This window comes from Dipodomys spectabilis, unplaced genomic scaffold, assembly GCF_019054845.1.
Source record: "Dipodomys spectabilis isolate Male_0828 unplaced genomic scaffold, ASM1905484v1 ptg000147l, whole genome shotgun sequence".
NCBI classification, from domain to species: Eukaryota; Metazoa; Chordata; class Mammalia; order Rodentia; family Heteromyidae; genus Dipodomys; species Dipodomys spectabilis.
Window position 1 is genome coordinate 16,950,474 of NW_024870824.1, and position 25,537 is coordinate 16,976,010.

Here is a 25,537-nt window from a genome sequence, read left to right on the forward strand (position 1 = left end):
AGGAAAGTCCATGAGACTCATTCCAATGAATCACCAGAAATCTGGAAGTGGTACTGTGACTCAAAGTAGTACAACATTAACCTTGAGCAAAAGAGCTCAGGGACAGTGCCCAGGCCCTGAGTTCAAGCCCTACAACCAACAAAAGAAGAAGGAGAATGAGGAGGAAGGCGAGGAGTAGGAATAGGAATAGGAAGAGGAGGAAGAGGAAGAGGAAGAGGAAGAAGAAGAAGAAGAAGAAGAAGAAGAAGAAGAAGAAGAAGAAGAAGAAGAAGAAGAAGAAGAAGAAGAAGAAGAAGAAGAAGAAGAAGAAGAAGAAGAAGAAGAAGAAGGAGAAGAAGAAGAAGAAGAAGAAAAGGAGGAGGAAGTAGTCAGCCTCCTTAGTTCTAGACTTCCTTTCTAGTAGATAGCAGGTAACAGATAGTGGGTAGGTGGGTAATATAGGGAGAGGAAATGGATAGGGAAAGGAGGAAGTAGGTGATCCTCACCATTGACCTGCAGCCTGAAGGAGAGCTGGGCTTCAGCATCTTCATGGAAGACCAGCATGGTGTAATAGCCAGCCTCTGCCACCTTCACCCTCACAAGTGTCAGTTCGGACACATACCTAGGGAGGAGGCAGTCAGAGCTGGAGGAACTCTTACAGCCCTCCCCACCCACATCCCAGTACAGAGGCCCAGGGAGAAGGGGCTTGACCAAGTCTCCAAGGCAGCGGCAGAGCCAACACTCAAATCCAATCTCCTGAATCTCACCCACTGGCAGTTCCACGGAGCCAAGAGAAAAGCTTGTGCAAAATTGGAGGGGGTGTGTACAATTTTCCTCCCTCCACCTCATCCCTTCTGAGGGGCCAGACTTGCTTTGTCTTACCTAACCCCACAGTTTCTGTTAATATGCAAGTCTCTAGCCTCAGAGACAACAGAGATGACAGCAAATAGCCCTCCTGGTCCCCAGCCTTTACCTAGGCTGCCTGCCATCTGCTGGACCCAGTTGTCATAAATATCTTCATGATCAACTAGCCAGTACCGGTGTCCCCCAGTAGATCGGAAACTATCAGAGGAATGGAACGTTTTGCTCTTCTACCTGAAGCGTTCCATCACCTGCCACGATGTCTGGTTCATTGTGGGCCCTCGGGAATAGTGGACATAGGTTTGTCAGGTGGCTGAAGGCCCTGCTCACCAGGTCTCCGACACATTGCGAGTGGACAGGATGATCTCGCCGGCGCTAGAGTCGCCTAGGGTGCGGTTGTCCTTAAACCACAAGACAGAAGGTGGCGGATAGGCTTCGAACATCACTTGCAGCGTTCGGCTCTGGTGCAGCTCAGCAACTTCTACTGGGTTCACCTCCTGCAGCCGCACGTAGCCGACCTCTGCAAGGTAGGGTGGTCAGGGGAGGGTCATGGGGGCGGGGCTGATACGCCACCAATGGGGAGTGCCTTTGGGGGCGGAGCCACGGGGCAGGGTTATGATCCGCCACCAATGGAGGAGTGCCTTCCAGGGGCGGGGCTCTGGGGGCGGGGCTCCGGGGGCGGGGCTTCCAGAAGCAGGGCTTCCAGAAGCAAGGCTTCTTTTTGATGTGGGGCTTCAGGTTTGGGGGAACCTTCCAGTGATGGAGCTAGGGTTAAAGCTGAGGCTGGGACTGGATCTGGGGGCACAATTTGGCTCTAGTATTGGTGTTAGAGCGGTTTTGAGGTTGCGACTAGGGCTTGGTTTATAGCTGAGGTACACTGGTGCCTCAAGCCAACTCTGTGGTTGGATTTGGGAATCTGCTGCTTCGACCTGCCGCGGGGGTTGTGATCAGATCTCAGGTTGAGGCTAAAGTTCTGGCTGAGTGGAAAGTCTGGGTTGGCATTTAAGCCATATCCTGGAAGTGGAGTTTTGGCTATTGCAGTCTAGGACTGCTCTACAAAGTGGTTGGCTGTACCCCAGGACCGTGTCAGAAGCTGGGGGCCGCGTCCATCACACCCACCGAGCACAGTGATATTGACGGCCTTCTCGTCTCCATGCTCAGTCACAGTGTCTGACACATTGCAGCTGTAGACCCCGGAGTCCCCCAGTTCAGCACTGAGGACGTGCAGGATGGAGCGAATGTGGGAGGGCATGTCAAGGAGGAAGTCTGTCACTGGCTCTATCTTCCGTCCACTCTGCAGGGACAAGGCAGGAAGGGTCCCCACATCAGGAGGCGTCTGTGAGAGCTCAGTGTTCCTGCTGAGATATCCACCCCTGTCTGACCCCTCCTCTAAACTCCTGGCCCAGCTTTACCTCCAAGCGAGGGTATGTCCATTCGAAGTTGACCACCTCGGTCCCAGTCACAATGCACAAGATGGTGATGTTCTCGCCCTGGCGCACCACAGTCTGCACGGCACTCACGGAGACATTGATGGATGACACTGTAGGAAAGGCATGGGTTTAGAGCTGGAGAAGTTACCTCCAGCACTTGGACTTGGGAGTGAGGTAGAGGCCAAGAATGGGAAGAGATGACTGGTATGGAGAAGTCACTCACTCAATAATAGTTATGGAATACCTACTATATGCCAAGCACTATTCCAGGCACTGGGCTAGAGCTGTGAACAGGAGAGACAAAATCTCTATCATGGAGCTGACATTCTAGAAGGGTAAGAGTCTGGAAAGCTAAGTATCCTCTGGGGTCTAGCATGGGAGTTTACTGAGCACTTACCATATGTTAGATAACTGTCAATTTTTTATTTAATCTTCACTCTAATCCCTGGAGGTAAGCAGTCATCATTGCCCTTGTTTGTTTGTTTGTTCTTTCTTTTTTGCCAGTCTCAGAACTTGAACTCAGAGCCTGGATATTGTCTCAGCTTTTTGCTCAAGGCTAGCACTCTACCACTTAAGCCACAGCTCCAATTCTGGCTTTTTTTTTTTTTTGGTTGGTCATGGGGCTTGAACTCTGAGACTGGGTGCTGTCCCTGAACTCTTCAGATCAAGGCAAGCACTTTACCTTTGAGCCACAGCCCCTTCCTGGTCTTCTGGTGATTAATTGGAGATAAGAGTCTCATGGACTTTCCTACTCGGGCTAGCTTTGAACCATGATCCTCAGATCTCAACCTCCTGAATAGCTAGGATTACAGGCATAAGCCACCAGTGCCTGGGTCACTTCTGGCTTTTGGGGGTTAATTAGAGAAAAGAGTCTCACAGACTTTCCTGCTCAGGATGGCTTGGAGCTATGATCCTCAGATCTCAGCCTTCTGAGTAGCTAGGATTACAGGCATGAGCCACAGGTATCCAGCTCACTGCCATTGTTTTGTTGTGGCAAAAGCAGGCTTAAAGGATCATGTACCTTGTACATATCTTTTGAAAATCATGGAAAATGGCTGAGCTGGCATTCAGATTCAACCATCTCCAAAGCATATTTTTCTACCCACCACATTTTGTAGACCAGTTTTGCCACTAATGTGTTTTAAGAGTGTGAGCAAACTCCATTCATCTCTCTGACCATCAGTTTTCTCATCTGTGAAATGGAGGAAATGCTAACTCCAAGTCTGCAGTGAAAACTGATGTAAAATGGAGTTGTATATGTATGTGCGCAAGCGTGTGTGCCTCATGTTCTCACTTGGCTTTTTTGCCTAATGCTGGAGCTCTACCACTTGATCCATACCCCTACTTTCATATTTTTGCCCAGGCTGACTTTGAACCTCAGTTCTCTGATCTCAGCCTCCTGAGTAACATCCAACTGGAACTGTATACTTTGTAAGTTGCAAAACGCTATGCCTCCCCCTGAAGGACTCAATATCAAGCCAGAAAAGGGGGCTTACCCTGTAGGCTGTAGATGTAGTAGGCATCGGACTCTACTTCCCTGTCCTCTACAGTGGCTTTACAGATGTAAGTCTTGTCTTCAAAGATACCAGAGAAGCCTCGCTGATGGTCATAAGGGATAGGCAAGGGGGTGTCCACTTTCTTCTCATGCAGTGTCACCTCCAGCTGAGGGTCTGTCACTCGGCAGGGAATTGTAGTCTCAGCGACTTCCATGAGAAAGATGAATAGGTCATCGGAGTTCTGAGGAAGGAAGACCATGGCGGGATCTGCCAGAAGTAGAGCCAAGAAAGAAGGAAATGGTTTCTTCCTATTCTGTGAATTGCCATGTGTCTTTGAGCAAGTTTCTTTCCCTGTCTGGCCCTCAGTCTCCCCTATACAGAATAGGGATGCTGTTATGGCCCCATTCACTGCATTGTAACAGTGTCAGGAGGTGGGGTCTTCATGAGACAATTCACCCACAAGTGCTCCATGGAGGACACTGGTGCCATTCTAAAAGGAGCAAGTTCTTTCAGTTTGTTTTCTACACAATCATATCTCTGAACAAGGAGAAAAATTTCACTTAAGAAAACAATAATCTGGGGCTGGGAAGGTGGCTCAGTGGTAGAGCGCTTGCCTTGCATGCATAAGGCCCTGGATTCGATTCCTCAGCACCACATAAGCAAAAAGAAAAAAGCTGGAAGTGGCGCTGTGGCTCAAGTGGTAGAGCGCTAGCCTTGAGCTGAAGATCTGAGGGACAGCACCCAGGCCCAGAGTTCAGACCCCATGACCAGACCCCCTCCCCCCAAAAAAAGAAAACAATGATCTGACTGGTGACTCCTGTCTGTAATCCTAGCTACTCAGGAGGCTGAGATCTGAGTTATATTATGAAGTCAGACTTGACAGGAAAGTCCCTGAGTATCTTATTTCTAATGAACCAGCAAAAATCCAGAAATGGAGCTGTTGTCTCAAGAGTTCCAGCCTTGAGCAAAAAAGCTAAGGCTCAGTGCTCAGGCTCTAAGATCAAGCTCCAGTACCAGCACTAGTTAATTAATTAAAATCTAGACTAAGTATGTAACAAAATTGGGGAACAAGTGCCTTTAGCACCCCCTCTTTCTCTTCTGCTTTTTTTTTCCATGGGATGTTCCAACAAGAAGGAGGCCCTTTCTAGGTGCCAGCCTTTTTTTTTGGGGGGGGGGGGGGGAGCGTCCGGTTGTGGGGCCTGAACTCTGGGCCTGGATGCTGTCCCTCAGCTCTTCAGCTCAAGGCTAGCGCTCTACCACTTGAGCCACAGCGCCACTTCTGGCTTTTTTTCTTTTTGTTTATGTGGTGCTGGGGAATCGAACACAGGGCCTCATAAATGCAAGGCAAGCGCTCTACCACTGAGCCACCTTCCCAGCCTGAGTGCCAGCCTTTTATCTTGAACTTCCTGGTCTCCAGAATGATAACCCAATACATTTCCCTTCACTAGAAATGACCCAGTCTCAGGATTGTATTATAGCAGCAAACATGGACTAGGATAGATGCCCTCAGAGGCCTCTTCCACCTCTAACATTCTTAGGTGATCCACTTATTATTTTATTTTATTTTACTTTTTACATCCCACATGCCATTTTGAGTCATAGGGACAAAGAAAGAGTGGAGTAAACCAGCTGAGGGCATGGATTTCTTGGGAGGCAAGAATGGGATTGGTTCGCAAGATGCAGACAGACATCCAGGTAATGAGAAGGCACATCCATCTGTGCTGAGCCAGCTGGATTCTGAGTTCCTACGATGGTGCCATGGAGTCACTGAAGTCCTCCTGAGGACCCTCTGACATCTTCGGAGGAGAGAGGGTAAGGGAGTAGGCATGCAGACCAGGGAGTCTTACCTGGTACAAAAATGTAGAGCCGTTTTCGATCACCAGACTCCAGCCCAAAGGAGCTATTGTAGGTACAAAAGTATTCTCCTGTGTCTAGCCCCGTGACGTTGGTCAGTGTCAGTGTGCTAGAGAAGGTACCGTTCTGCATCTTGGAGAGTTGCTGCTGGGGCACTTTGGCCATCCTTTCCCACACCACTGGAGCTGAACCCGAGCAGACTAGAACAAAGGTGCTGGAGGCATTGATGACAAGCTCTGGGCCTGGGGGCGTGATGACCAGGCCCTGGGAGGTCTGCGGTCCCAGCAGCAAGAGTATGGGCAGCAACAGCAACTGGCCTTGGAGACAGGAGGTGGCAAATGTCAGGGCACAGGGGCCTTACCACCGCACTCTAGCTGTTTCAGAGGCGTGCATACATAATCCCCAATTCATGGAAAAACAAACCTCTCTATCCAGCCCTGAATAGAACCCTCTGCCTGTGGTTCTAAGCTTGATTGCCCACTGCCTCCAGGGGTCTGGAGGCTCTGTCTCCATCCCTCCAGACCCCTAGCTTGAGTCCCTCAGCAATGTAGTGTTCAAGCAGTCAGCAGAAGAGGTCAGGAAATCCTCGGGAAGCAATTCTCCAACCACCAGTTCCTGCATTATTTCCCAGGTCACTCTCTAACCTCTTCCCTGCTGCTGCTCCCAGCTGCCTAGGTTCCTGTGAAACCAAGAGATGGCTGAGCTTGGGAAGGGAGTAAGAGAGAGGTGCTAAGGTAACTTAGACAGATTGGGGCAGGAGAGATGCTGAGGGGCCTGGGAGCTGGAGGTTAACCAGAGAGAGAGAGAGAGAGAGAGAGAGAGTAGTCTCTCCCTGTAACATCCTCTGGAGTAGGGTTTTGTAATGCATGCCCTCATGGTCCCTGGTGATGAAAATCAGGACAGGTAGGCAAGCAGTAAGCCAGGCTTCTGGCACCAGCCTGAAGGGAAGGGCACTGGCATGCCATTGCTAGCTCGAGCATCCTTCCTGTCCTAGAGAACATGCATGCAACCAGTCCAACCAAGGAGAGATAGGAAGCCAGTGGTGACTGTTACAGGGTGCAGTGGGATATGAAAGGCTAAGCAGGGATTTGCCCGGATGGTTCCGGATGGCTCTGGACAAGGAAGGGTCTATTGATGGCTTCTAAGTGAGTAAGTGGGCAGTTGAAGGAGGCCTCCACAGAGGCACCTTCCTCTCCTGGCAAAAAGAAAAGAAAAAAAGACATTGAAGCCCCAGAGCATAGCCATGCTTCTGGCCTTTCCAGGCCTGGTTTTAGCAAGCACCAGCCCTGCTTGCTCCGCTCTGTGGCTTCCCAGGGCCCTAACCCCTTCTCCAGTCTACTTACCTTTGAGGAGTCGAGCTGACATCACACCTGGAAGCTGCATGGTGTCCTACAGAGTTAAACAAGAGTCAGGGCCCAGGGTAGAGGCAGCATCATGCTCATCTTAGCACTAAAGCTTCCTGCAGAGTGAGCCCCTGCCGGAACAATTCCTTTCCTGAGCCCTCTCCCCTCTGTTCCTAAGCATTGTGTGGCTTTGGCTGAGTCCTTTGCTTCTCTGAGCCTTAGTTTCCCTGTATGCACAATGGGATGGGGACACTGGGCTAGGGTCCAGAGGCCTGCCAGCTCTGACAGCTTGTCCTCTGGTGACAGTTCCAATACCAGGCACTTATCTGCCAGGACAAATATTTGGGAAAGTGTGATGAAAGGCCTGGAGGAGAAGGAGGGGGTAAGCCAGAGCCTAGCAAACTCCCACAGCTCCCTCCGCAAACACAACAGGAAGTGGGGAGGCTATGGGAAGGGAAGCAGGAGGAGTTAAGGCTGTGGAATGTGGGGGCTGGGCCTGGCCCCCCTGCTTAGACCACAGCAGTACTTGGAGGCCCAGGGGAGAGGGTCCAGGATCCCAGCCCCATTGAACTGGAGAGGCTTCGTAGGTCTTTTGGGACCAGTGAAGCCATGTCATACCTCTATCCCAGTGTCTAGGATGGGGAAACTGAGGCTCTGAGAAGGGAAGCCCATCCTGTTCAAGAGGATGCTAAAGAGAGCTAAATGGTGGGAGAGAGACACAGATAGACAAGACAGGGAAAGGAGATGCAGGAAATACACAGTTCTGGACACAGATGGAAGCAGGGACACAGAGACAGATTGAATTGGATGGGTCTTTAATCTAGTCCTTCCCTCAAGAGCCAGAGCTTAGTTTCCAAATAATCATAGTAGCCAAGCATGCCATGGGCTACCCACAGCTCCCAAAAGAAGGAGGCCGGGAGTAAACAGAAATCCCAAGGGCAAGAAATAGGAGAAGGGACAATGTGACAAGGCAACAGCGAGCCTCGTGATGCAGTAGGACTCACACTCCCTACTGCCTGACTGCCCAGTTTGGCCATACTAGCTCCCCACCTCCCCCTCTCACCCCTTCTAGTTTCCAGCCTAGAGCTGGGAACTAGGTCTGTATGTGCAATGGCTGCTTCTGTAGGCTGAGCCTCCCGCACTTGCAGTGGGATGATGGACAATGCATGCTACCTATCTAAGCTGACGTCAGACATTAAAGAAAGGACAGATGCCAGGCACCAATGGCTCATACCTGTAATCCTAGCTCCTCAGAAGGCTGAGATCTGAGGATAGTGATTGAAAGCCAGCCTGGGAGGGAAGTCTGTGGGACTCTTATCTCCAATGAACCACAAAAAGTCAGGAAAAGGGTTGTGGTTCAAGTGGCAGAGTGCCAGCCTTGAGAGAGAAAAAAAGGCTAAGAGAGTGCTTAGGCCCTGAGTTCAAGGCCCAGGACCAGAGCAAACACACACACACACACACACACACACACACACACACACACACACACACACACACACACACACACACACAGGATAGAGACTCTGCCCTTTGCCTATGAACCACAGCCCTAGCTCTGTGCAACATCCCAATAATCAGTTCAAACCAATCTGCTTTTCTCTTTTCTCTTCCTTCAGAGCAGCCTGCCAGAGGGTCCCCTCCTGCCTTCCTTTCCTCACTCCGAATTGCTTCAGAAGGTCAAATCCCAGCCGTCCCATGTCCCCTTGACAACATCGCCCACTCCCACTCCTCCGAGCCAGCCCCTCCAGCTGGACATCAGGTCTTCCTGCGCGCGACAAAGCAGTGCCCACACAGAGCCTGCAGCCTCCACAGAGGCCCATCTGCCTTTTAGGTGGGTGCCCCTCTGGCTCCCTACTTCCTGCCCGAGATCTGGGCCAAAGAAAATCATTAGCAGCCCAGGTTGGGGGAGGGGTCATCTCAGCCTTCCTCTCTCGCTGGCTAGCCACACTGTTTATTATTCTAAAGGAGGAATTTAGCCGCCTGGCGAGGAGACAGGAGGTCACTGCAAAGGGGCCAGCCTGGCTCTGGAAGGCTGGGCTGGCCGTGTGGGCTGGGACCTCATGGCATGTAGCCCCTGACCCTGCTTCTTTATGGCACTCTGTCTTCTCCCCTTCGAGCCGTCCGACTGGGGTTGGGGGTGGCTGAGACTCCTGGGACTCTGCGAGGAATGACTCTTTTCAAATGGGCAACAGAGGCCCAGAGAGGCACATGATCATGACCTAGTCAAACAGAAAAAAAGGCGGATTCGGGCTGTGGAAGAGGAGAAACTGAACAAATGAGTTTGGGAGAGTGTGAGGGGTTTGGGACTGGCTGGACTCTATAATAACATGTATTTCGGCTTTCCTCATAAGGTCCTTGAGCCCCACTGTGGGACTGAGCAGGACTCTAGCTTTCCCTAGCCAGAGAGGGAAGACTTTGGCTAGGCCATATTGGAAAATGATCCTTATCCCAAAGCTCAGCCTTTTTGACCAGCCAAAGAGGTTTGTCTCCAAGAGGTTTGTCTCTCAATGGAGCAGCTTGAGAGATGGAGCTAGTCAAGAGGACAAGGACAAGCCTGGTGCCGGTAGCTCACGCCTGTAATCCCGACTCAGGAGGCTGAGATCTGAGCATCACAGTTCAAAGCCAGCCCAGGCAGGAAAGTCCGTGAGACTCTTGTCTTCAATAAACCACCAGAAAACTGGAAGTGGCGCTGTGGCTCAAGTGGTAGAGCACTCACCTTGAGCTGAAGAGCTGAGGGACAGCACCCAAGCCCAGAGTTCAAGCCCCATGACCAACAAAAACAAAAAACAAAAAAGAGGGAAGGGCATTTCTGAGGCCAGAATAACCTATAAGTAATCCATAAAGTATCACATTTTAATTTGTTTTTGGTCTGTGGTGGGGTTTGAACTCAGGGCCTGGGCACTGTCCCTGATCTCTTTTTGCTGAAGGCTAGTGCTTTGAGCCGCAGCACCACTTATGGTTTTCTGGTAGTTAAAAGGAGAAAAGAGTCTCAAGGACTGTCTATCCCAGGCTGGGTTTGAACCACAGTCCTCAGATCTCAGTCTCCTGAGTAGCTAGGATTACAAGCGTGAGCCACCCATACACAGCTTAAATATCTCATTTTGTGCCTCCAGTGTCCCTGGCCATTTGTCACTGACTTACACTGGGTCCCTCTCTGGCTTTGAGTTTCCCTCTCTGCACAATTAGGAGTTAGATAACAGCCGTTCAGGTGACTTGCAGAGGTTCAGGAGATGGAAAACGGTGATAAGGACAGCAAGCCAGAAGTCTGGGACACATTAGAGTACCATTTGTAGCATCCAGCCATGACTTCTGGGGTCTTCCAGATGACTCTGGTCACCTCCCATTCTCCCTTAATGCCTCATGGCCTTTATCCAGAGGCTGCTGGGTTCCGACAAGCCCCGGGGCAGTCCAAACAGCTGACCTGGAGTGGCAACTTGCCTGTGACAACTCCCCTTCTTCAAAGGGCATCTGTGCTCCAGGGAAGAGCCGCCCGAGTCAGCACAGTGTCCCATTGGGGCATGCTTTACCTGCCATTCTGTCCTGTCTGGGATCAAGGCAGAGGTCCTTAAGCCACTGGCCTTTGCAAAGGAAGAAAGGCACATTTCTGGGTGCCAGGATACCCTCAGTGTTCTCCATACACAGGCCAGACCCGGCTCCTCACAGTGAATCAGAGCAGCCTCTTAGAGGGGCCAGAGTGAGGCCCCCAAGCCCAGGGGAGCCAGCAGGCTGCAGAAGAGCCCAGCCTTCCCTCTTACAAACACATGATTCTCCACCCCTTTCCCACCGCCTTCATCTAAATAAATCCAGTCCATCTTGGCCACATCCGCAGCAGCAGCTTTCCTCCCTCGGGGTCCCAAGGCTCCCACGACATGAGCAGGCAGGGGAGGGGGCCCTGCAGTGCTGCCGGGGGAGCACATGCACGCAGGACAGACGCCTGCCCACGCACTCGTTCTCACGCTCCTCTGAAACACATGTGTGCGCAGCAGCTGCGTGCCCAGCCCCCACGCAGGCACTTGCCCTGTGTGTGCCCACACATGTGCACACAGCACAGACTGCTGCCGCCTGACGTTTTCGCCATGTGCACAGGGCTTTGCACTGACGAACGACGGAACATTCATGGCCCCACTACAGGACATGCACAGAACGTGTGCATACTGAACCCCAAATGCCTCCGAGCCTGACATGTGTGTGTGTGTGTGTGTGTGTGTGTGTGTGTGTGTGTGTGTGTGTGTGTGTGTGCAGACCAGCCAGAATGCTGTATGTTTGGAATTCTGAGCATTTGATATGTGTTGACACATTTGATCTTCTGTCAACTCTGAGCTATATACCATGATTATTGTTTTTCTCCATCTTTCTTTGTTTCCTTCCTTCCTTCCTTCCTTCCTTCTCTCCTTCCTTCTCTCTTTCTTTCTCCTTCTCTCTCTCTCTCTTTTTCTGGGGCTAGAACTCAGGGCCAGAGCACTGTCCCTTGGCTTTTTCACTCAAGGCCGGTGCTCTCCCATTTGAACCATACCTCTACTTCTGGCTTTTTGATGGTTAACTGGAAATAAGAGTTTCATGAACTTTTCTGCCCAAGATGATTTCGATTCTAAGATCTCAGCCTCCTGAGTAGTTAGGATTACAGGTGTGAGCCTTCAATGCCTGGCAACAATTTTTCATTTTATAGGTGGGAAAACTAAAGCAGAAAGCTGTTTGGAAACTTGCCCAGGAATGCAAGCCAGGGAAGGATAGAGCAGAGGCCAGAACGAGGCAGGGTGAGTCCACACTCCTGACAACTCCCTGCACCCCATCTCTGATCAGGCAGCTGACCACCGTGTTTGTCTGGTTGAGGTATGATGGAGCAGCATTGGTTGGAGACTGATGGGAACAGGTAGATTTGAGGTTTGTGTAGCTTAGAATCAACAGGACTTAGCCCGGTATCAGTGGCTCCCACCTGTAACCCTAGCTTCTCAAGAGGCTGAGATATGAAGATCAAGGTTCAAAGCCAACCCAGGCAGGAATATCTAAAAAGACTTATCTCCAACTAACCACTAAAAAGCCAGAAGTGAAGCTGTAGCTCAAATGGTATATAGTGCCAATCTTGAGCAAAAACACACACAAAAAGAATCAACAGGGCTTGGTGAACTTGGTGATTAAATGCTGGAGAGGTAGATTTCATGGCTAAACCTGCAATCTTGCTTCTGGCTTGGAATGCTGGAATATTAGAATAGGAATGACAAGAGAGTATATGTACTGGGGACAAGAATAATCAGGTTAAAAGTTCCCACTAAGGGTTCTGAGCTGTAAGTGGTAGAGCACTTACCTAGCATAGAAGAAGCCTTAGGAGCTGGGTGCCCATGGCTCACACCTATAATCTTAGCTACTCAGGAAGCTGAGATAGGAGAACCACAGTTCAAAGCCAGCCCAAACAGACCAATTCCTGAGACTCTAAATAAACCAGTAAAAAGCCAGAAGTGGAGGTGTGACTCAAGTGGTAGAGGGCTAGTTGTGAGTATAAAAGCCAAATGCAAATACAAGGTCCAGAGTTCAAGCCCCACTATTGTCACCAGAAGAAAGAGGAGGAGGAGGAGGAGGAGGAGGAGGAGGAGGAGGAGGAGGAGGAGGAAGAGGAAGAGGAGGAGGAGAGGCAGTTAGCCTTAGGTTCCATTGCCAGCACCAAAAATAAAGAGCTATGGTAGTTCCCATAAGCTGATTTACAATGTAGAGTGTTTTGTTAACACTAGTGGACAATGGGACACTTGGCTTGGAGGCAGACAACAGACTGACAGAATCAGCAGTAAGATGGAGAAAAGCAGGCTGATTTAGGAAAGATTTCTGGGGGGCAGACAGCTTAGCTCTGGATGCCCCAGATAAACAAGATTCCCAGGGAGGACAGGACATGGTCATGAGAGTCTGAGGTCAGAGTCTTGGAATGTCAGAGTCCTATCCTATCCAACTCCCTTCTCATGTCCCATTGTAAAGATGAGGAAACTGAGGCTTAGAGAAGGAGAATAAGAGGAGGTCCCACTGTTTGGGCCTAGACAGGATCGATTCAGGTGCTAAAGCTCACCTTATAGGAGTCTCTACCCAGTCACTGCTCAAGAGGAAGAGTGGATGAATACAGTCATTATATTCAATGTACATGTGTGAAAAAGTGATGGGTCACTTGAGAGGATGGGCAGAGTTAAGAAAGACATAGGAGAATAATGGAAGAGCCACACTGATCAAGATGTTGTCTTATAAACTGACTTGTTGAATGGAAACCCCTTCGTACAACTATGTAAAGACAATTAAAAATTAATAAAATTAAAATTCTCAGCCTACAACTTTGCCCTCTCTGTCCATACCATACTCTTGTTACTATACCTGCCCTGTCCCAGCCAGGCAGAGCTAGGTGACAGATTCAGAGGTGACCTGCTAAAGTTGCTGACAGGAACAATCCAGCAGTCTTCACAGCTCCTCAGATGAACTTTAGGAAGAGAGGAGGGATACCTGGGATCTGGACCAGCTGTCATCCACCTGTGCCTTAGTTTCCCTATCTGTTCAATGGAGTAGGGAGCGAATGATCTGGTCTGGTACTCATTGAGGTTGCTCTGGAAGGCAGCTGGGGTGGAGTGAGGGCACAGGGGAGGGGCCCCAGCCGGGATGCCATGACTCAGCTGAGAGACGGCAGCCAGTTCCAGGCCTGGGATGCGTGGGGGTGAGAGGCATCTGAAGCCAGGGATCGCCAGCTGCTGGAGCGTTTGCTGGTGACAGCAGCAGAGTTTGGATCTGGCAGAGAATTCCTCCCATGTGGCCTTCCCCAAGTGGGCCAAGATGTGGGTGTCACCTGGGTCAGAGAGCTTAGTCCTGGGAGCCAGGACCCAGCAGAACATGGTCAGGACACATGAGTGGGGGGAGAAATCTGGGAAGGGGTGGAGGCTCCCCCTTTCCCCTTAGACTCACGCCCTACTTCTGCCTGTTGGAGAAGGCCCAGCATGCCACCCCTACACATTGAATCTCCCCATGAGATTAGAGACCCACTGAGGGCCAGAAGGTGAGTGATGTGATCCAAATCACACAATGAAGAGGGCTGAATTGGCAACTGGACTCTATCAAATGCTGTTACTAGATTCGGGTTGGGAGGGGGCACTTCATGCTTCCCAGGTATCTATGAAGTCACAGACAGTACCCACTAAGTCAGGGCCTGGCAAGCTTTAGCTTCATGAACATATAAAGGGACAAAACCTCGGTGCTGGTCCCACAGAACGCCCTCCTTGTCCCCTCCAGCACAGACCTAGTGGTCTCTAGCTGCCTCTGTGCCTTCCCCCTCTCCTGGCTCCTTACTTCCGGCCAGCTCCTCTCACCAGTCCTCTGTCCTAGTCAGGGAACCTCTCTGCAATACTCTTCTGCCCTGGTGCCTGGGTGCTGTCCCTGACCCTCAGGTAAAGGCCAGTTTCTTGGTCCCAGCCATAAGAACTGTCATGTCTTGGTCTTGCCACAGCTCCTCAGTACTAAGGAGGAAGGCTGCTGTCTCCCCAGACCCCCAGCACTCCATACACGTCACCCACTCTGGATTCCTTTCTCCAAGAGGCCTCCCCAGGGACACAATGGGGGGAAAAAAAAGACTTATTTTCTGGAAATCCAAAATAAAATGAAACATCTGTCTGGAATGAGGCCAGGCAGATAAAGAACGGACTGATCCCCCCCTCAAGCCTGCCACCCCCACTTTAGCACACCCCCAACCCCCAGAATGTGTGTGTGCCTGCAGGCTAGGGGTGATGATGGGGTCCAACTGCTTGGAACAGGGCGTGGGAAAGTGCTCAGTGTGTGCCTCATGGTGCTGGGGCCCAAGGGAGGGGGCCTAGTCCTCATGCAGGCTGGGAACAGGCCTGGGAAGGAGGTCAGAGAGAGAAAGGGGGGGGGGGCATGCATACCGCAGCGCCTGCCTGCCTGATGAACAAGCACTTCCTACTTCCTGTGCAGTCTTACTAGCTTTAGGTGCTCTACCCCCACAGTCACCCTCAGGGCCCTTGAACCCTGGCTCCAGGAGCCCTGGATTCCCACTTGGGTCCTTCCTCATCAGCCCTTTCAAAGGAATTCAAGTTAGGTGACCTTGGAAAGGTCAGGGATAATTATAGTTCCTTCTGATTTAGTACTTCCACACAATACCTGGGCTATGCTTTATGTAGAAGATCTCACCAAGTCTTCAAATCAATCCTGTGACATCGTGCTTCTTTCCCATCTTGCAGATGAGGAAACCAAGGCCCAGAGAAGTCTTATCATTTACCCAAGATCACAAAGCTTGCCAGCTATGGCTCTAGTGTGCAATCCTGGGCAAACTGCATACTTCCTCACCCCTGGAGGTGGGACACAGCATCTATGTGACTGCCTTTCAGCAGGAGGCAATAATCCCAGTCCCCCCCATCCCCAAAAGAGTGAGTACTAGTGGCTTATGCCTATAATCCTAGCTACACAGGACACTGAGATCTGAGTATTGTGGTTCAAAGCCAGCCCAAGCAGAAAATTCTATCGGACTCATTTCCACTTAGCCACCCAAAATTCAGAAGTGGAGGAGTTGCTCAAGTGATAGAGCTCTAATCCTGAGTAGAAAAGAGCCATGTGAGAACTTAAGGCTCTAGGTTTGTGCTCCAGGACTGAAAAATCAATTAATTAATTTAATTATTATTTTTTTTTTTGTCGGTCATGGGGCTTGAACTCTGGGCCTGGGCGCTGTCCCTCAGCTCTTCAGCTCAAGGTGAGTGCTCTACCACTTGAGCTTCAGCGCCACTTCTGGTTTTCTGGTGGTTGATTGGAGATAGGAGTCTCACGGTCTCTCCTGCCTGGGCTGGCTTTGAACCGCGATCCTCAGATCTCAGCCTCCTGAGTAGCTAGGATTACAGGCGTGAGCCACCAGTGCCCGGCTTTTAATTAATTTTTTAAAGCTAGAGTCCAGACAGTGCAAGCTGTATTCATAGTAATGCACAGCCTGTCTTTCCCCTATGCTTCTCCTTAGAGGAAAGCAGTCACATCACTTACAGTCCTAGGGCTGAAAGAGCCCTACATACACCCAGTCTCATCTCCCCACCCATGACTGACGTCTCCCCACTTCCCATCCTGGCGCAGCTCAGAACTCAGAAGTCACACTATCAGAATAGTCTTATTAAACTGAGCATCATGTGTCTCATCTAGTTCCCTACACCTTGGTCTTCCTATGGTCTACCAGCCTCTATATCTCAATCCCAGAACATTTTCCTTTCACTTACTCTTCTGATGCCCCCTAATCTGAAAACCAGCAAAGCCTGAACTAATTTGGAGACAAGTGCTTACGAGATGATCTGGGGATTCTGTTTCATCCGTACAACACCCTTGTGAAGTTGCGTACTCATTCCCATTTAGCAGAGAAGGAAACTGAGTCTCAGAGAGGTTTGGTAGCTTCCCCAAGATCACATCACCAAAAAGCATTAGAGCCAGGACATAAAGTTGGGTCATATCTCCAGCCTTGCTTTTTGCTGGTTAATTGGAGAGGGAATCTCATGGACTTCTCTTTCTGGGCTGGCTTCTTGAACCGTGATTCTCCAGGTCTCAACTTCCTGAGTAGCTGGGGTTACAGGAGTGAGCCACAACAGCATAGCCAAAACTTAATTTCTTAGCTGCCCGTCTCCTGCCTAGAAAGAACTCTGTCCACAGGGAACAGCTCCCATGAGGCTTTCACCCACGTAGGTCCCTGCAGAATCCATGCTGTCAGGGACAGCCTAGGAGGAGGTGGAAAGAGGGCTACTGATAGCATAGAGTTGTTCAGGTTCTCTATGGATGGAGTTGTTTCTGGACAGGGGTCTTGCCCTAGATCATCCAGAAATTTGCAAGGCCAAGGTAGGGACAGAACTCAGAACCCTTCCATAGCTTTACTGGGGGGTCAGCAGAAAATGTTGAGGAGAAAGTTCCTTGCCAAGGAGAGTCTAGGCCTGGCCCTATCATTTAGCAGAGCACTTGACTCCAAATTAGTTGGAGCTTTTGTTTGTTTTCAGATGAGGGGTCATCAGAGGGTCCCTGAGGTGGAGTGCTGAGACACTTAGGGGAGGGTAGGCCCTCTCTGCCCCAGACCTTCTGTGCTCAGGGTCCAGACCTGGCCCAGCAAGCTCAGATCCCTTTTACAAGGTGACGAGTGCCCAGGGCCCACTCTAGTTCTAGGATTCCACCTCCCTCAGCTGCCCTCCCTGCCCCCGCCCTCCAGAACCTCATTTCCAACTGATGCCATGGCAACAGAAAGCACCAGGTCCTGGCAGCCAAAGGAGCCCCTGAGAGGGGTCCCAGGCTGAGGCTGGGGAGGGGAGTACAGCAGGCGTAGACAAGCAAACCTTCTGTTCCCTGGGCAGCTTCCAGCGGGGACCAGCCATGGGCTGGGTGGGAGCCGCAAAGAGAATGTCTTCTTGGAGCCAAGCGGGCAGGGGGCAGGCAGGCCTCAGGGCCTGTCCCTAGTGACCCCCCCAGCCCAGAGCCTACAAATCGAGTAGGAGTAGCTAGCTAATGAGAATACTCACTACTAATCGGTGCCAATTACAGGGCATTGAGATTCCCGTCAGAGCCCTCCTGGCAGCAGATCAGGAAGAGAGAAAATGTCCACGTTTCATTTATCCTCACACTTTCCCAGCGTCTCCCTGCCCTTCTTCCTGCAGTTATTACCCTCTGATTCTCTCGCTGTTCCTTGGCCTCTCTGTGCCTCAGAGTTCTGGTCTGCTAGTCAAGCTGGTCACTGAATTGTGGAAGCTATGGATGGAGTTAACACAGCAAATGCTCAGGACAGGGCCTGGCACAGAGCCCTTTGTGAAGCTAGAGGCCATGTTCTTTCTAACTCACTCACGGGAGAATAAGTCATTCACTTAGTCAGCCTTGGCTGCACAGCCAAGACCCTGCCAGACTTGGCTTGTCAGCAACGGGATGCATATGATAAATGATGGCACAGGGAAGTTTCCCCTTGGGAAGGGGAGCTGCTGATGGTACAGGACTGATACAGGCCTTCGTAGTGAGGCTCAGCAAGGAGCAGTGCTCTCAGCCCCCAGTGGGCCAGCTTAGAACCACAGGCCAAACATCACATCTCCTAGTCCACTGGCTGGCAGCTGACTCTTTCCTATACCTCTGTCCCAAGGCCTCAGTTTGATTTCCCACAAATCAGAAAACACATCTCTCAGTAATCTGGTATCTCTCCAAGTTCTTATTATGGAATGGAGCCTACAGTAGGTGCTCAATAAATGCTGATATAGCATGAGATCAAATGGTTGTGTAATGTGAGCTCTTCTTGTCCTCAGGCCAGGGGCCTCTACTGACCCTGACCAATACAAGATTCACTAGGCTAGGGAATGGGATGGATAGACAATGGTAACCCTCCCCAACTAGGGAGGGGATGCCACCCTGGACAGGGAACTGGCAAGGGAGCCCAGCCAGGGCAGGAAGAACAGCTCCAACTTGATGCTACTTAATCCCAAGTCTCTTCTCTCTAAGTCTAACCAATGGTACTGAAAGATGGCACGGGAATCCCTTCTCCACTGCTCTGTGGGTTGAGATGATGATGAGAATGTGGCTTATAATAGGTTCTCAGTAAATGGTAACTCTTATGGTTATAGAATCATTCCAGCAGGGAGGGAGTGGAGGGCTTCGTAAGGGAGGTGGCCTCGAGCCAGGGCTTTAGGGTTTCGTGGAGCTCATTAGCAGATGATGCCAGGACAGGATATTCCACCAGGCTCTATGTGAACAAAGCTGGAGAAGTGGAGACGTCAAGGCATCTAGGAGAATCCACAGTGACAGATCTGTTAGGGCAGAAACGGGTTCTTCGGCAAAGAGGCAAGGAGTGGGCAGGAAGAAGTATCTGTCTTTGGAAAAAGGTCTGGGGTTCTGGATGAGGATTTGAGTTTTGCTCTAGTGGTACATGATGCCAACTTTTCAGGCATAGATGGTGATGGTGGGTGGCCAACTGCTGACTGGGCAGTGGTAACGTTAATATAACATCAAGCACTGGAGGAGAAGGGTTTCATAGAGGACAGTGTCACGAGCAAGCCGGCATTTCATGGAAGCTGTGGATTGGGCTGGGGACAGTGGAGACAGAAAGGCCAGTTTTCAGAATAAGGCCATCCGAAACCCAGCCTGATGCCTCTGGCAGAATGAACCAATTACATAATTAGTGGGACAAGTGCGAGATGATAAAATGGGGCTCCTTGTTTATTATTCAAAATTTCAAGATGGTACCTACCGGGTACTAACTCAGTGTGGGCCCTTCTTACTTCGGAGTCCTCATGAAGTTGAATGCTCATGAAGTTATTCTTACTCCCTAAAGAGAAGGCCATCTGTCTTTCCATCCACCCATCCATCCATCCATCCACTCATCCATCCACATATCCATTCATCTATGTGCCAAGCTATTTCTCTATTATACCATGCATTTTTTTGCCTATTCACAACTGCACTAAGCAATCAGCAGATACATCCAAGCTGGGAGTTGATAAGACAAGATACAATGAGATGGGAGCAGCTGACCGCCTCTCAGGTCAAACCTGAGCAATGACCTTCAAGTCCAGTGTTCTAAGCTGAGGGGACTTGGATTTCTGTGACATGTTTACAAAGCTGAGCACTGTCCCTTCAGGAATCTCTGCCTCCTATTCTGAGGCTCAGCCTTAGGGGTAGAGAATCTGATGGGCTAAGATCTCTTGGGGATGGGAAGGGTCAACTTTCCAAGACAAAAAGTAATCAGAGCAGCAACAGGATGGGGCGGGGAGGGAGCGGATAGCAGCCACAAGAAGTGTGTCATGGACTTCCAGGGGCTAAAGACGGAGCGTATAGGCCTCCCCTGCCCCTGTCCTCCTTTTTTTATAAGAAGAAACCACAGCCTGATAGAGAAAGGATATGATTAATGGTTTTATCGTCCAGAAAACTTCCCGGGGCTTCCCATCCTTCATTGAGATGGCTTTGTTTCTCTTTTTCCAAATCTGTCCCCTGGCATCACCCCAGTGAGTACTGGAGACTAAGGCCTGGGTAACAGAGGTGGATCTGGCCCCTTTGGGTGTTTCTCTGGGCTGGGGGATGGAGGGATGGGGTGCATGGCACACAAGTGGCTCAAAGGTGAGCTTGGGCTCTGCACCATCACCTGCGATCTGTATGGCTTGAGGGGCATCGTTTCCATTTCCTACCTACATGATTGAGAAGTCAAACCAGGTAACCCTCAAAGTCCTTTTCTTTTTCTTTTTTTGTCAGTTGTGGGGCCTGAGCTCTGGGCCTGGGCGCTGTCCCTCCCTCAGCTCTTCAGCTGAAGGCTAGTGCTCTACCCCTTGAGCCACAGCACCACTTCCAGCTTTTTCTGCTTATGTGGTCCTGAGGAATCAAACCCAGGGCCTCAGGCATGCAAGGCGAACACTGTACACTGAGCCACCTTCCCAGCCTTCAAAGTCCTTTTCATCTCCAACATTCGGGAACTTCCTGACCTTCTGGTTCTCCCTAGGGACAACCCTGTCCATCATAGGGCGGAGAAGCTGGTGAATGAGGAGCAGATGAAAGGGTTCAGCACCCAAGACATCAAACAGCCCTGCTCTCCAAGGGGAGGAGGAAGGTAGTAATGCAGGTAGAGCTGCGCACTTCGATTTTCACCTGGTGCTTCTGCTGGGGGCCCTTGAAAACCTTTAGGAGGGAGAACTTTGGGGCCAGGGCTGCTTTCCTTGCTTATTTATACCCCCAGGAAAATGGGCTTGTGGACTCTGCTGGACAGGGCCTCCACACTGTCTGGGAAATGGAACATACTAGGGGCCCCTCAAACTGTCAGAAAGTTCCTCCTCCTGATAGCAGGTTGAAGTTTTCCATTAGCAGTCATTGATCCTGACCTCTTTCTGCACTACATTGAGAAAGCGTAAGAAAAACCCTTTCACTGTGAAGTTAAATATGCATGATCCCTGAGTACACAGCCTGGCTTGTGTGGCTGCCAATCTGGCCTGGTGGAGCTTGGAATCCTGAAATTGTTTTAGGACTAGAAGGGAACTTAGCCATCATCAGTTCCCCCTCCTTATTTGACTAACAGGCAGACTGAGGACCACAGTCATGTGACACTTAGGGACTGATGTCCCACTCTGGAATATTGAGGGCCCCCAAAGTTGAGGTACCACTTCAGAATGTATGCTACATCCTCACCCCACCGAGTGTCATATCACAGGACCGCTCCTCCCCTGCCTAACTTTGAAACTCTGGGCCTTTCCTTATCAGTAAAATGGGGAGAGTGTGTAGTTACTCTTTGACATTGTTGGAATGATAGGATTATTTACATATTTATTAAAAACTTCCTGGATGCCTGTCACATCCTAAGTGCTAAGGAACAGAGCCATGAACTGGGAGGTAATGGACACAAACATGATTAAAACGCACAGAGCAAGTGCTCAGTGAGAATTAGTTCCTGTTATACTGTCTGAGGTGTCACAGCTTAGTCCCTGGGGCAGCATTTCTTCCCTACCCCTCTACTCCCCAGTGGAGAGACTGTGAAAAAAAAAATCCCATTCCAAGGACCAACTGCCCACAGGATTCAGAACCACCTGCAAGAAATAAGTGGGAAATGTCTGGGATGTCCTGAGACCTTATCATTCCTTCCTTTCTCTCTCTCCAGCCTATCCTAAGCAAAATGCCAGAGTCCTCTCTTGTACCTTCTGGAAGGCAGCTGTCTCAGACTGTGTACTGGTCTTGCAGGAAGTATCTGGGTTCCTCCTGTGGACAGAGGTCTCTGTGGGCTGCAGATGCTTTTCATCACCTGGTGGTCTGTGCAAGACCATCAACCTTCTCTTGGCCCAGCCCATGGCCCCAGGTCCACCCTAAGTAGCACAGGATTCCTGAGGCTCAGAGACAGACTGAGGCCCACTCAAAGATGCAAAGTGTGACTGAGGGTGACAAGCAGCCAGCAGGCGAGTCAGAAGTTAAGGCATGCCAGCGGATGCTCAAGCCCAGTGTGGTTTATCCACAGAACACACTACCTCTGAGCACGCAGCAGTTCAGGGAGGGGACAAGGAGGCCTGGGGCTGGCCCCACGGTGTCTGTGCATGAAGGCAGGCCCAGCACTGAGCTCCTGACTCTGAATCCACCGTGTTTTCACATCTGCAGACAATTACAACCCAGCTCTTCTTCCCACAGAGGGAGGGCTGCTGATAACCATCAAAAGGAAGGTGGTAGTCTCTGAGACAGAGCCTTGGTGCCTTCACAGCCAGCCAGGGTTGAGGGTGGTCACTTTCTCTTGGGGACAATGTGAAGTCAGGAGCCAGCTCTGTGGAAAAACAGTGATCCCACTGACCAGGAGCTCCCAGGATAACACAGGGTTAAACCTTTAAGTTCAGGCAAACTTTGCCTAAATGCCAACTCTAACTGTGTTGAGCCTGGAAAGTCTCTTAGCGGCTCCAAACCCCAATTTCCTCATTTGCAAAACAGAGGCAACAACAGCCTGGATTCTAAGGTGGGTAGGGGGCAGTACCAGACTCAATGCCTCCATGGGGTGGGGCTAGTCAGTGCTGGGACCACCATACATACCCCTGCCTGGCTACAGATTCAAGACCTCTTTAGAAGATCCTGGGGGATATTGTGCGCACTGGGGGGTTGCAGTGACAAGCAGGGATGCTCCTTCCAGCTTGAGATAGAAATATACAGGAGGGCAGGAGACCTGAACAGAGGGTCTTTGGTAAGTCCCTCCTCCTATCAGCCCTCCATAGTCTCCACCCAGTGTTGGGCACTGGGGCCAGAACTCAAGACAGTAAAAAACCTGGGCCACACAAGAGGTTTATTAATTCATTGTTGTTTTTGTTTCTTTTTTATTTTTTTGGTCTTGTTTATCCATTTATCTTCTTTGGGGAGGGTAAGGGGAGGCACAGAAGTAGAGGGACAGAGGGTGAACAAATGCAGCAGTGGTACTCTCTACACTATGTTGAAAATGAGCTATACAACTTGTAGGTGGGGACAACAAGTAAAAACTGAGAGACAGTGAGGAAAGGGGTGACACTGTCCAAAAAGAAATGTATTTCTTGACTTATGTAAGTGTAACCACTCTGTATATCACCTTTACAATAACAAATAAAACAATATTTTTTAAACACACACACACTTAGGCCTGACTAATTTTGATTTTGACAAACAGAATAAAGAGGACCAAGTAACAAGGGCCTAGCATGAAGAGCATGGAAGGGACCTGGAATATTGGGGGGACTCAGGAAGACTGCTTGGAAGAGGAGAGTTGGGAGGCCCCTGGAGAGAAAAAAAGAAGGGATGAGATAGGGCATTCCAGGCAGGGGTAAGTAGAGAACAAATACCCGCAGATAGGATGGTGCAAATTCCCTCTGCAGATCCTGTATTTGTCTGACACAAAAACTTAATCCTGGGGCACTGGCAGAGTAGGAGCTTAGACCCACTATGGGTTCTACCACTTACAGTGTGCCATTGGTGAAAGCCAAGGCAGAAACACTCTGCCACACACCTCTGCCCTGAGGCAGGTGAGTCTTCTCAATGCTGCCCCCATGCTGGCCCTCTGGTAGAGTGGACCAGTGGCTACAGGCCCTGGGGAGCCACCGAGGGCTCTGGGCAGGGCAGGCAGTGTAAACAGACTCTGATTTGCGACCTAGTTAAGAAGGGGCCAGTCCAGAAGGAGGAGAGCCAGGAGACTAAGAGCTGCTTAGGCAGAAAGAAACGGTGAGGTCACAACCCCTCTTCCCAGAGAAGACCCTAGAGTTGACAGACCAGATTGATTCCCTATGTCCAGGCCCAGTGTACTACCGCTAGCCTAATTGTCACACCCTTCTCCACCCAGAACTTTCTGACCCAGAACTTTCCCAGTGGCTGGGGGTTTGGAAGGATATCTTAGGAATCTGGAAAATTTGCAAATCCATTTAAATCGCCAAAGGTTGCCTGGCAGTTGACTGGCCCAGGGCCAGACTGACTCTTAGGAACAAGGCGCGAATCAAGGAAAGGGGGCTATGTCTGGCCTTTTGGTCCCAGTCCCTAGCTAAGTTCCTTTCTGGATTCCCTTCTTGCCTTCTCTGGGCTCCTTCCCCTGTCCCTTCCAGCTCTCCCCCCAAACCCCGTAGACCATGTTATGCCTTGACAGCCCAGACATTTCTGTTTCTCTCTAAAAGAGAGTAATGGGGTAGCTAGTTAGGGAGGGAGGCCAAGCCACCTACCCTGGAGGAGGAGGGAACTGGCTCCTCGGGCCCTTACATCTCCCATCTGATTTTCTTAAAAAAAAAAAAAGTGTTCTTTTCTCTACTCCAAGCGGTGCAGGCTGAAGCAGGAGGAATCTGGGTGGCCCTCCGCTTTCCCGTGCTTACCTGGCTGCGGGGCGGCGGTGGCTGGCTTCTGGTACAGTCCCAAGCTATGGGGCTGTCACCTCTTCCAGGAAGTCCTTCTACTGCCCTCTCCCCAGGACCAGAAGGACCTCGCTGGACCCCACGTCAGTGACGGCCGAGTAGAAGGGCAAGTTGGACCCTTGCAAGCTCCAGGAAGACTCCGAGGAACCGAGGGGCGCGCCCAAGGGAGGGCTCACGGCTCCGACCTCGCCTCACCCCTGAAGCATCCTTCGGGAGGAGCAGCGCGGCCAGGAGGGGCCGCCCTGGGTCTGGCCGTCTGCGTCGGGGCAGCCGCGGGGCTGCTGCCGGCGTCTGGTCTGGCTCTCTCCTCCTGCGTCCCCTCTGCTGTGGCTCTGAGTTGCTCTATGGAGAGATCCTTAGTCCCAGACTCCCGCTCACGGGCCCGGAGTGCGGCGGCGCCCCGCAGATCCCCGCAGCCCGCAGGGCGAGGGCTTCCCGCCCCCACCCCCCACTTTGGGGGAAAGGCTGCAGGGCGGCTTCTGATTGGCCTGGCTGGGAGAAGGGGAGGGGTGGGCAGGGAGGGTGGACGCGTGCGTCTGTTTTCAATTTCAGTATTCCCCCCCCTCTCTTTTTTTTCCCCCAAGTTTCTTGTTTTTCTTCCTCCTTTCCCGCTGCTGCTCCCTCCCGTCGCCTGCTCGCTCAGGATGTGAAGGGATGTTTAGAAATTCCACCACCCACACCAGCCAGCCACTGAGTCAACTTCATTAAAGAGTTAGCCCAGCCTCATTTGTCTGATGTCTGTCTTCGGTGGCCCTGGTCCCTGGCCATGGAACCGGGGAGGAAGGGAGGTCCTTTCTCTGTGCCTCAGTTTCCCCATCCATTGAGGAAGCTTCAGGGATGCACACGGTAATTCAGCCAGCATCCATACTCTCTGAACAGTTACTACATGTTAGACATGTAGTAAGACACCTTGTGGTAAGCAGGTCTTATAGGACATTCAGGGGGGAAGCAGGCACCAGCAAGAGGGCAGGGGCCTGGCAGGGAATTTAGGTGAATAGCTGTAAGGACCCACAGGGGATCAAATGGCACTTCAGCCACAGGGAATTTAAGGCTGCTTTGCTAACAGCACCCACTGCTGTTGGACTTGTCACTGCCTTAAACTTTGGGTTAGATTCCCGGTCAACTCTGCTCATGGTTGTTAATCATCTAAGGAAACTGCTGGCCCACAGGCCATATCGGACTTGAGAAATCACTTGCTACCTGACAGGACAAGCACATGTGCTTCTTATCAGCTCTCCTTGGCTTCCCAGGGC

At 50.9% G+C, this 25,537-nt stretch overlaps 1 protein-coding gene across 2 annotated transcripts in view; it reads right to left on the bottom strand.

The window, feature by feature from the left end:
• The window catches only part of Pdgfrb (platelet derived growth factor receptor beta), a 45,542-nt gene extending 20,825 nt beyond the window's left edge, over window positions 1–24,717 (bottom strand). Inside the window, exons 1-8 of one of the 2 annotated variants that reach the window (XM_042692091.1) lie at window positions 24,246–24,717; window positions 6,964–7,009; window positions 5,614–5,937; window positions 3,767–4,033; window positions 2,253–2,380; window positions 1,960–2,134; window positions 1,171–1,360; window positions 486–601 (exon numbers count right to left, since the gene is read on the bottom strand). In XM_042692091.1, the coding sequence (XP_042548025.1) occupies window positions 486–601; window positions 1,171–1,360; window positions 1,960–2,134; window positions 2,253–2,380; window positions 3,767–4,033; window positions 5,614–5,937; window positions 6,964–7,003 (1,240 nt within the window). In that variant the 5' untranslated portion in view covers window positions 7,004–7,009; window positions 24,246–24,717. Of the gene's footprint in view, window positions 1–485; window positions 602–1,170; window positions 1,361–1,959; window positions 2,135–2,252; window positions 2,381–3,766; window positions 4,034–5,613; window positions 5,938–6,963; window positions 7,286–24,245 lie in introns of those variants that run through there. The other variant, XM_042692093.1, reaches the window with a different exon arrangement.
• Between the last annotated feature and the right edge of the window lie 820 nt (window positions 24,718–25,537).